Raw genomic sequence first — 11,706 nt, 5'->3', positions numbered from 1 at the left:
GTATATATGTATATATATAGGGACATATATTAATTAGGGCTGTGGAGGAGCTACAGTCCTCCACAGGTGTTGACAGATGAAGAACAGAGCTCATTTATACCAGGGTGCAGATTTGTGTGTGTGTGTGTGAGTGTGTGTGTGTGTAGGTGTGCTCTGACCAGGTGTGTGTCCAGGTACACCCTCAGGCTGTCCAGATCCTGTCTTGGCTGCGTCCAGTTCTCCGTGCTGTCCAGGGCTTCCTGCAGCCACGAGATGAACCCGTCCAACTGCTGCACAAAACACTGGGGACGAGGGACAGGGAAACAGAGAGAGAGAGAAGAAGATTAAAAACATGACTGAACTACTGGACGACAACAGGACAACAGAAAGAATGGAGGGATGAGAAGAGGAAGGAAAGTCAAAGAAAAGAAGAGCCTCAAAAAGCAGAGGAGAGGAGACAAGGGAATGAAAGTGCTGCACATCAAAATAAAAAAAACATTTGTTAAAAAGAAATCCTGAAATTGTCAGAGAGTCAGAAAAACATTAAGAAAAAGAGACAATTACCAAAGAAACAGTTATTAAAAAGTATAAAACCAAATCAAACAGGAAATCAATGAAAGGAAGATCAACTGTAAAAGTGGAGATCGACGACTTTTCGTTAGTGACTCAAACACGGAGAGGAGCAACAGTCGTTTGACTGTAGACATTTACTGCCATCTAGCGGTAGACAGGAGTTAACTGACTTTCTAACTGAATTTCTCAGGATCAAATGTGTAGGAAGGAGAGAAGTAGAGGTAAAGAGGAGGACGTGTCAATGGGAGACATAATAGACCAGGAGAAAGAAATAAAGGACAACAACGACAAGTGAAAGAAAAGTCAGAAAAGAAACAACAGATGAGGTGTGCATAGAAACTTTGGGAACCACTGTCCGCTCCATTCCTGAGGCCTGTCCTCTGCTGTAGTGCAGGTTCAAACAGCCTCCTGACAAAATGACTCTCTTTCTTCCTCCCTTCCTCTCCATCCGTCTGTCCTTCTGTCCTTTATTTATTCTCTACTCACTTTCCCGTTATTTCATCCATTTGTTCACTACTCTCCCACTCTCCTTACTTCCGTCCTAACCCTGCCACATCTTTCCTAATTTAAAATATTCCATTTGTGCCCTTCTTCCCTCACTGTTTGATTCCTTGTCTCCTCTCCTTCCTCTTTCCTTCCTTCCTTCCTCATTCACTTCATCTTAAATGTTTTAAAACCAATTCCACGTCAAGGTTTCTCCTCAAGACAAACAACTTTATCTTCATTGCTGTAACTTTAACCTGTGTATACACACACACACACTTATACATGTGCGCACACACATATACACACACTTATTTTCCCCTCCTTTCTGCTAACAGTGGGAGGCCCCGCCCACCCCCCACCGGGCCAATCAGACGAGCGTTGATGTGAGTCTGTTGTCTGTCCGTCCCCCACTGATCTCAGAGCGGCCGACGTGCAGGGAAACTCAGAGGCCTCACACTGAGACACACACACACACACACACGTGCAGACACACACTGATCACATGATGTGCAGGACACTTATCTAACACACAAACTCTGCAGTTTTCTCCTTCTGTTGGTTCTCAGACGTGTTGAGCTCACGGCGCCGCGGTGCAGCTGATTTTCCCTCCTTTGTGTTTTGTTTCCTCATCAACTTTCACACAGAGACTCGCAGGTTTTTACGTGACGTGGACACAAAACACAGCTGCGGCAGATCAAAATGAATAAATGAGGGAGGTAAAGGTTTAGACCACAACAACGCAGGAGGTCAAAGGGCAAGCAGAGAAAAGTAAAGATGTAAAAAAAATAAAATAATACAGACTGTGAATAAATATTCAGCTACAACCAAACAGTTGGTCAAAGTTGAGTCAGAACATCCCGGCTGCCACATCCACTGCTCATTTAGAAAAACAGGAATTTATCCAGTTTTATTTTGAGGAACTCCCTGGTCCCTGGTAAATAATCTTGACTGCATTATTCTACTATAACAACAGTGTATAATATCCTCCTGTTATAATAACCCAAGAGCCACACTAAACACAGCAGCTGTCTGCTGATCTGCTGCTGCTTTGTCTAATTCTGTCTGGTAAACAAGACACAAGGTTTCACCACAGACACCAACCAATAACAACAGCAGAGAATTATCAATGTTTGTCAAGACTAACAAAACAGGGATTTCAATGGACTTTGACAGAGAAAACAGTTCTAGACCTGGGTTTTTGAGTCACTAGTCTGCTGCTGCTGCCCCCTCTGGTCAGTTTGTATCACTTACACACACTCACCAAACAACAAATGAATTGATGAAAGATCAACAACTATACTTATACTAATTTATATATATATATATATGTGTGTGGTTTGAACGTCCTGCTGTGGTGCTGTGTACCACCTTATGGAGTCAGTACCTCACACCGTTAACAAGTCAACACACATTTGAACTAAACTAGACTTTGTTCCATCGACACTACCTGCTGTGTCTTTTTTCACCTGCATTATTAAATCCAATGAAGTGGAAGAAAATGAAAGCATCCCACTGACAGCCGACCTGACTGATTTCACCTGCTTTAAAGGGAGGTTTCCACCACTTTCTCCTCAGTTCATCTTCTCTAACCCAAATGGAATCATCTCCATCCTGACAACAGACACATCCCAGACCTGAGGAGAGTAGATTTGGTACAGATGGATTATTTCTCTTCTCTTTTACCATTTGATTCACTCCTGTTCCAGCTGCCATCACTCCCCCCCACCCCCCCACCCCTCCCTCTGGACGGGTGATTCCTCTTTCCTTTCTTTTCTCTTCTCTATCGTATTCAGCCGAGACTCTCAGAATGTCATTCTCCACTCTAGGAGCGCTCTCCTCCTCCTCCTCCTCTTTCTCCTGCTCCTCTCTCCACTTCCTCCATTAGGTAGTTCATCCATCGCCATGATTACATGCTGCTAATTAGGCAGCTAATCAGCTAATTACCCAGGAGCATAGAGCAGCTACCAGTGTGTGTGTGTTTGTGTGTGTGTGGCACAGCAAAACGCGTGTGTGTTAGTAAATCTGTTTTGTTTTTTTTTTACTTTTTTTAAAAGAGTTTAACAAAATATAATATTGACATTAATTTAACATTAAAATAGTTTCCAAATTTTTTGCTCCGTGTCTTGAGTCTTGCTGAAGAATTGCAAGAATCTGTCAACTCTTTTCCCACCCTATTTGTGTGGAAGGCTTTGGTCATTTTGACCATGCTATAAAATTCAAAAAAATCAAATGAAAAATGTCTAAATGACTCCATAACATTGGAAGATTCAGATATAACTTTGGTGCTGTGAGGTCAAATGTTTATCATATATTATAAACAAAACATTAGCTTTGATTATTGAACGGCAGCTCCAATAATCAAACATTTTTAAGGAGCTGGTTATTGAAATTAAGGAACCTTTAAAACCTTAAAAACATCATTAAGATGCACAGAGTGTATGAACCTTGTTCAAGTCAGAACGGCTTAAACTCGCCACACTCCTATATATATGTATGTATATCTACTGTATACATTACGTCCAGAGAGGGCAGTTTAAATTTGGGTTTTTTAATGAGACTCCAACATCAAGTGTGAGCTGAAACACTCGGTGCTGGAAGGCTGATATCAATGATTCAAGGAAAGCTTCACATACACAAGTCCCTGAATGTGGCAAAGAATACAGATGTAGGTTGTTGGCCGCGAGGCGTTCAGGGTCTGTCAGGAGGGCGGGTCGGGTCTGTCGTACCCAGAGCTGTTTTAGCTGCTGGCGATGCCGTGTTTGTGTTTTAGGGTCAGACTTTAGGGACAGACGTGGAGACGATAAACGGCTACAGCTTTCCTTTGGTTTCTAATCATGTCCCTGACGACTGTTCAACTCAGTTCAGTGGTTTAGTCTGTGTAAATGCATGAGGTTGGTAGGAGTGTGAGCGCCCCCTGCACCCTCAACCTCAGTCTGGGAAACCTCAGAACAATATGGCTTCAAGCGTTACACCAGAAAATCAGAGCTGTTGCCACTTGTCAAAAATGCTTTCATACAAAACAAAACAAAAAATCCACTGAAATTCTACATATCTTTAAATCTTGCTGTTAGACAACTTTTTAGAAACATTTCAAACAGCTTACTCCCCTTCACCAAAGCCAATTTCATAAAAATGTGATCTTATCTCACAGGAACAAAGGGACTGCTGGTTCACTACTGCCTCCTGTGGTCAGTTTGTTACATTGAGGTCAAAAAAGAAACCAACCAGAAATATCGTTGGAGACAGCAGTAGATCAAGAATTACCGTGGGACGTTATGTAAAATCAGTACATTTCTCTTTAGAGAAAGATGGACAGAGAGACAAAAAAGGACAGATAGCAGGACAGCTTTGACATTTAATCCATCAAATCCTCTTTAATCTGAATGTTAATGCTGCAGATTTATTTGGGTAGTGGTCTATAAAGACAGGGGTCTGACGTATATGTGGACTGACCTCACCTGAGACACGTCCACACCACTGATCGTGAACTTCACTCCCACACTGCCAGAGCCTTTAATTCTGGTATCGATCCTAAAATATTCCAGCCCACCTCCCTGATAATCGCATTAGGCTCTAATTCTGTCCTGAGGTTTTGGACTGGGTTAAAACCAGATAAGACTCAAAGGCTGTAGAACATCAACTCCCTGAGGAGAAGGAGAGAAGTCGCAGCTGTAAAGTAAAAACATAACGACTCAGTTAAAAAAAAAGAGAGAGAAACAGAGAAAAATAATGAGAGGAGAGTGGAAGAATGAAGAGAATATGACCAGGAGGCGGAGCTTCTTTACAGGCCTCATTAAAGGAGCAGAGTGAGGAGGACAAATCCCTGCAGCTATTGACATTTCACCATATTCAATATGACAGATATGAGTGATTAGTTCAGCAGCCGCCTCATCAATAATCTGCCTGCCAATCACTGCTGACCTTTAGGAGAGCAATGATGAATGGACAGAGCCACGGGACGATCCAATACCAGACCTTCAATCCATCACCAAGGTCGCCGCGGTGACGATGAAACGCGTTTGAAATGTGGTCAGATCTTTGGTTGAAGGTGTCGTCATTTTATCAAATGTTGCAAAAAAACACGACTGAGTTTTTGTGGGGCGTGACCTGATGAGTTCTAGTTCACCTTGATCTTCATATCTGAGAGCAGCAGCACTGTGCATATGTAGACCAGGAACAGTACCAGGAACCATTTGTAGTTCCACTGCAGTAACTAGTATAAAGAACTATGTGCCTTTAAATAGCATAGACTAAAGTCTAAAGAACTGTTGAATGTACTTTCTGCAGGAACAGTACCAAGAACAGTACCAAGACATAATGTTCAGTGTGCATATAAGAGGTACCAGGAAACAAAGTATGAGGTAAAGCACTGTAACTGTGTGTGTCTCTAATGGTGTCATCAGTTTTATTGACCAAAAACTGGTAACACACACTAAAAGAACTCTTCTAAAGACTAGGTACAGTACCAGGAACTACTGCATGTGGGTTAGGAACTAACTATGTACCACCCACAGCCACTGGGAACAGTACCAAGAGCTACACATGTATGTTCAGTAACAAAATACTACCATAAATATGCACATACTAATTACTTCAAGCAGGTACTACTACAACACCAAGTGTTTTAGATTAGAGCAGTAAGTCATTCCAGGAGTTAGTAAAGGGTTAATGACAGGTACTGTATGTGTCTCCACAGCAGGTTCTGGAACCTAGGAAGATCCTCCAACAACAGCCCAACATTCTGTGGACCTTACCTCAATCTTCCTCCAGACGTCTGGGTCTCTGTCCTGACTCTGTATGTCCTCCAGCAGCACCTGAACCAGTGAGGCACGTCCATGTCCATCCACTAGAGGTGCTGTCGTCCTCTGCTGTCGGTCTACAGATGCCCGGCCCTCATCGTCCTCTGACTGCAGGTCGCTCAGTGGGCCGGACTCGATGCTCTCTCCAACTGAGGGAGCCATGTCGCTGGAGGAGGTGGGGCTGAGACGGCTGAGGAGGTTTCTTCTGGACGGAAGCTAAAGGAAAGGACAGGGAGGGAGGAAGTCTGAGCTGATGCTGTTGACCTAAAGAACAGATCAAGGTCTAATGACTGCTGTGACTGAGGGTGGACATAAACAGGAGAGGTACCAGTGGAGGCAGAGGAGAGCCAGTGTCGTCACCACTTTCTCCAACGCTGTCCCACTCTGGGTTGAGCTCCGTCAAATCCCAGTCATCCACATCCTGCAGAGCCTCCTGCTGGCCGTCTCCAGGCCTCTGCAGGAGAACGTTTAAAATGCTCAGATTTTGGGTTTTTTTAACATGCTCAAATTAAATATGGTTCTTAAAAAAACAGAACTTTGATCAGCTCTGTGAACTAACCAGGGGGATGGACTGGGCCAGATGTTCCAGCTTCTCAGTGAGCATTTCAGTCTGATGGAGCTGAGCAGGGAGAGCCAGGAATTCCTCTGAGCCATACCAGTGCTCCCTTTCTGGAACCTCCTGCAGTGAAAACCAAACACAGACGATCAGATACCAAAAAAAATATTATATAAAAAAAACTAAAAATAAAAAAAAATCTCAAGAATGTCAAGAAAATATATATATATATAAAAAAAAAACATCACCTTCTGTTGGTGACGCTTCATGACCCACACCTCTGCTGTTGTACTGGGAGGAGGTCGGGGGTCTGACTCCTCAGCAGAGGCCTCCAGGTCTGAGAAGGGGAGCTGCTCCCTCCTGGGGGAGGGCAGGGAGGAGTCGGAGTCTCCCTCGCTGCAGAAGTGTGTTTCCTCCAGAGTTTTCTTCATCTGTTCGTGTCTGTCCTCCTCAGAGGTCTGTGTGTCCACAGACGAGCTCCTCTGCTCAGTCAGTTTTCTGTGCTGGTCCTCTGAGCGTCTGGAGATCATGTGGTTCCTCTGCAGGTTCCTTCTGTTCATCATCTGTGTTGTTGGTACAAACACAGGTCAGACATCATGACGTTTGTCACTCTGTTTAATTTACTTAAATCTCATTAGTTCAGCATTCATAAATTAAATAAAACAAGCTATTTTTTTGCTGTTGTTTATGTTGTGTGTACAACAAGACAAACCTGCAGATTTTCACAGGACTGTGAAACGTTCTCTGGATAGACCGACTCCAGCTCCAACCAGAACTTGGAGCGATCAGGAGGATCCATGAGAGAAGGGGAGCTGCGACTCAGCTCGGCCTGGAGCTGGAGCTCAGAGACGAGGCTGACCTTCTTCAAACTTCCTCTGGTCTCCTGAGTCCTGGTTCTTCTGTCTGAGGATGGAGGAGCCGACCTTTTGGGATGTGACGGCTGTGTGGGTGAAACCTCGGTGCTGTGGCTCACACCTAACGGAAGTGAACGTTTCCCTCCTTGACTGTGGCTTGGCGAGCCACAGTGCACTGTGGGTAGCAGTGTAGTAGGTGATGAGTGGTTGTGGTTGGTTCTGTCACTGGTTGTGAGTTCAGGTAAACTGTTGTGAAACTCCTGGTTAGAAGAGGACAAGTCCACTGATCCTAGGTCTGGCTGTGGTTCTTCACCTGCTCCAGCTTCTGTCTCCTGTGTAACACTCTGGTTGTCTGCTACTGTTTCTTGGACCTCAGGTTCGTCGCTGGGACTGTAGTCACTCAGCTCATAAGCAGTGATGCCACAGTCTAAAGAGAAGTAGTCCTGACTGCAGCGAATGGTCAGCTGACCACAGTCATCCACCTCAGTCAGAGCATCAAGACGAGTCTGTGGGAACACAGAAATCAACGCCTCAGCTGAGGGGACACGGCAAGAGTTTCCTCAGATTTACCCATGAGTCCCAGTTGGTCATTAGTCCCATTTCATGTTTAATAAAATGTCCCATTTTAAGGTCAACTCTGTTGCACTTTTAAATATTGGGAACCTTTTAGCTTTTAGCAATGATCTTAGCTAACCACTAGCTTTTGTTGCATTATCTTTCAGCTGTTGTGCTGAGGTGTTACTTCTGTCTCATAGTACCGATGAAGTTCTGGTCTTTTACCTGGTGCTGGTCCTGGCTGAAGGCCTGCAGGATGTCGGTCTGTCTGGTGTAGTTCCCGTTGGAGTCCTGTAGACCCTGCAACAGACGTTCCTTCAGGACCAGGACAGAGACTCTGAGCTGGTGCCACAGCAGCTGCACCGTCCTGAAACAAGACACATGTCACCGTCACAGCAATGAGGATCCTCCCTGCCCTGGTCAGACAGGAGCTGACAGGAGAACCAACAGTCAGCTGGTCTGGACCAACCTGATGTCCACGATGATGTTGACAGAGTAGGACAGGAGTTTCAGGGAGAACTCTGTCTCCAGCAGGGCGTGAATCTGCTCCACATGGTCACTGATGTCCTCACAGATGTCCTGACACACACACACACACACACACACAAACACAGCATGAGTGACAGAAACAGGGAATGAAGCTCTGTAGACAGACAGTAAAAGCAGAAGTGATGATGGACACCATGTTTCCAGTTCTTTTTGTGACTCAGGTTCATGGAGTCAGTTCCATGTCGATATCTAAACACTGTTCTAACACATCCACAGACAGACTGAGGGAAAACATGACCCTGGGTTCATTCCCTGCACAGACAGACAGACAGACAGACAGACTCCCACAGCAGCAAAAATAACCACTTTATTAGGAACAGCTCTAAAATACAATTTAATATCACCAGGGTCGGCTCAAGCCCTTTTGGTGACCTGGACAAGATTATGGTTTTGTGCCCCCTCCCACCTCCCAGCACACAGAAACCACTGCAGATATTAATGGATAACAGCCGTATGACCCACAACACACACACAAATAACACAAATCACATTTTTAAATCATAACAAATAAAACCAGAGTTCCTTGCATCAGCAGCCTCACCAGCTGGTGGCACTCTAGTTGACCTCTCATATGTATGGCCTGTGAACAGCTCAGTCCACTGTGTTTTTAAAGTGATGATTAAACACTCCTACTGTTTTGATGTTAAGGTAAGAAATTAGCCCAGAAACCATGTGTAATTCTAGTAGTGAATGGTGGGAGTAGGAGTCCAACATCCAAAACCAACTGGAAATAAGGTCCCTGCTGATACTGTCACAGAGAAAGGTAAGTTTTAGTTTGACTAAATGACTAAAGCTTTTTTTTGTTCCACCACCTGAGACTGAAAAGTGACTTTTTTTTGTTTTATTTTATTTCTGTTGTTGCTTTGTAAATAAAACTATATTCGTTCAAACATTGATGACAGCCGACCTTTGAACATGCCCGTGACCTGACTCTGACCTCTGCTCAGTTACTTTACATGCACCTGAGGTGGCGCTGAGTCACCATGTGGCTCCATGGTGACCTGGCTGAACAACAACACAACACCCTCCCTCCAGTGGCTAGCACTGCTTTTTTTTTTCTTAAGCTCCGCCCACCCGCTCGCGCTCTCCCGGCATGTGAGAATGTAGGTCGCACTCTGTGCCAGCCAGGCTCACGTTCGTTTGGCTCAGAGGCTGACCTGCTGATCTACCTCCCAAAATAACCACCACTACTGTAAGAGGTGCTGGCGGCAGCCGCAGCCAGGAGCTTCTGTAACATGGTGCGCAAATGGTCTCCGCTGCCTTAAACAGGTTCATGAATCATGAAGTCAAATGAGCAGCTGAGGGTGAAGATGTTGTTCCTTTTGAATCTCTGAAGAGAAGATGATGGGTAAAGTGCTGTTTATGAGCCACAGAAAGACATGCTGCCTCCTGTGGTCAATTTGTGTCACTGAAGTCCTACTGTGACTGAAGAAGTTTTCAAACGGATGTCTTTAATCACTCACATGCTCATCATCGGGTTTTGTTCTGAACTCCATCAGATTTCTTTTTTTTCCCCAAACTATAAGAACATTTGAAGGACCCGGATTTCAGTCCTTGGATCAGACCAGCAGTGGGTTGTGATCCGATGTCAAAGAATTCCTCCAGAATTATGCAACGAGACAACACTAATGTAGAAGAGTTTAAACTGGAACTGAATTACACTGGAACTGAATTACACTGGAACTGAATTACACTGGAACTGAATTACACTTGAACTGAATTACACTGCTCGTTCATGATAGATGTTTTAATTATTTGTTTTTTAACTTCTTGACTTACTGTATCCTCCTAAACCTAAACAGATTATTTAATCTGTCATCAACACAAAAATTATCAATACCACATTTATGTTTAAGTTGGAACGCACAACCTAAACAGATTATTTAATCTGTCATCAACACAAAAATTATCAATACCACATTTATGTTTAAGTTGGAACGCACATTAAACCAATAATTTCTCTCTGTGGAGAGTGCAGGAGAGACAGTCATGTATAAACTTCAGCGTTTCGATTAAAAAAGGTAAAATTCAAACAAGATGAACTTGAACATTCAGCTAAGTTTTGCACCTGCACCGACAAAGACAGAGTTGCATCATCAAAGTGGTGTCACTGGACCACCAAAACTGTGGCCCAAATGTCACTGTCTTCCACATGCTTCAATAATTCACACACACCACAGTCTGCGTCGCATGGATAAGAAGTGGATTTTGCATTTCTTTCTGGAGTCATTTGTTAGAAGACCTTTGGTCCAGTGACAGCCGTGTGCTAACAAGGGTCTGCAGAGAGTGTGTGTGTGTGAGAGAGAGAGAGTGTGTGTGTGTTTCCGTTTCCAAGGGATTTGATGTCATTTTATGTTCCCACTGAAACAAGAAACTAATCATTTCTAGTAACTAAGACACACACACGCGTGTGTTTGTGTGTGTGTGTTTTCACACCTCAGTCAGGTAGATTAAAGACATGACCAGTCAATCACAGAGTCCATAGATCAGCCCATCTTTCTAATTGGCTAAAAACCATCTGAAGCTCATCGACCGCAGGCTTCAGCTCCAATCTGGTCGGAGCTTCATCACCACCGACATCAGACTCTTCAGCGCGGCTGCATTCAAATCAGCGGCGACAGCTCAGCCTGGTCCACGATCGCATTCTATCTAATAACCTTCAACTCCTCCACCGCAGCCCCCTCGGCGTCCTTTACCTCTGAGATCAAATACTCTGGTGCGACTGCTCCCCCTGGAGTATGTAAATGAGGGGGCTTCAAAGAGGAACAGGCCCACTGCTCAGATATCAAGACTTTTTAATCTCTGTCAAAGGAGATGGTTCTGACACCAAACTCAAGTCTCTGGTCGCAGGTTCACCGCTCCTCTGTTTGCTCAAGGACGAGATTACTGCACAGAGAAGTCAAAGTGAATAAAGTAGTATTCCCTAAAGCTGTTTGTTCACAACCAGGGAAGACTGTTTGAAAGGTCTATCCCTGAGATGAAATAATAATACTTGTTAATGGTCAGCTGTGTTTGCTTGTCCAACGATGTTAGACTTTATAAATCTGTGGTTAAAGGCACATTTTTGATCACAACAAGGTCTGTGGTTAAATAATGCTGTCATCTTTGATACATTTCAGCATTCTGCTGACTTTACTAGATACATCAGCAGCAACATTCATTAACTTTGAACTATTATTTACTTCAGTTTTGAAAGAATCGGAAGTATATTTAAATTCCTTTTACCTTAAGTGGCTGTAATTGAGAGCATTAATAATGAAGCAGATACAGATGGAGGTGAAGAAACCATAAACATAAACAAACATTCACACCTCCACATACACTCCAACTTCACTACCATCAACCTCTGAGCAAC

At 44.0% G+C, this 11,706-nt stretch overlaps 1 protein-coding gene across 5 annotated transcripts in view; it reads right to left on the bottom strand.

Moving 5' to 3' along the window:
• akap6 (A kinase (PRKA) anchor protein 6) overlaps positions 1-11,706 on the bottom strand; it is a 118,366-nt gene that overhangs the window by 90,029 nt on the left and 16,631 nt on the right. For all 5 annotated transcript variants that reach the window (XM_025055135.1, XM_025055145.1, XM_025055144.1 and 2 more), the window contains 8 exons: positions 8,272-8,381; positions 8,028-8,169; positions 7,106-7,753; positions 6,642-6,956; positions 6,397-6,516; positions 6,166-6,291; positions 5,793-6,053; positions 159-281 (listed from right to left, as the gene is read on the bottom strand). In XM_025055135.1, the coding sequence (XP_024910903.1) occupies positions 159-281; positions 5,793-6,053; positions 6,166-6,291; positions 6,397-6,516; positions 6,642-6,956; positions 7,106-7,753; positions 8,028-8,169; positions 8,272-8,381 (1,845 nt within the window). The remainder of the gene's footprint in view (positions 1-158; positions 282-5,792; positions 6,054-6,165; positions 6,292-6,396; positions 6,517-6,641; positions 6,957-7,105; positions 7,754-8,027; positions 8,170-8,271; positions 8,382-11,706) is intronic.

This window comes from Cynoglossus semilaevis, chromosome 1, assembly GCF_000523025.1.
Source record: "Cynoglossus semilaevis isolate Cse_v1.0 chromosome 1, Cse_v1.0, whole genome shotgun sequence".
NCBI classification, from domain to species: Eukaryota; Metazoa; Chordata; class Actinopteri; order Pleuronectiformes; family Cynoglossidae; genus Cynoglossus; species Cynoglossus semilaevis.
Note: the sequence above shows the minus strand (reverse complement) of the source record. Positions and strands in the feature narration are given on the sequence as shown.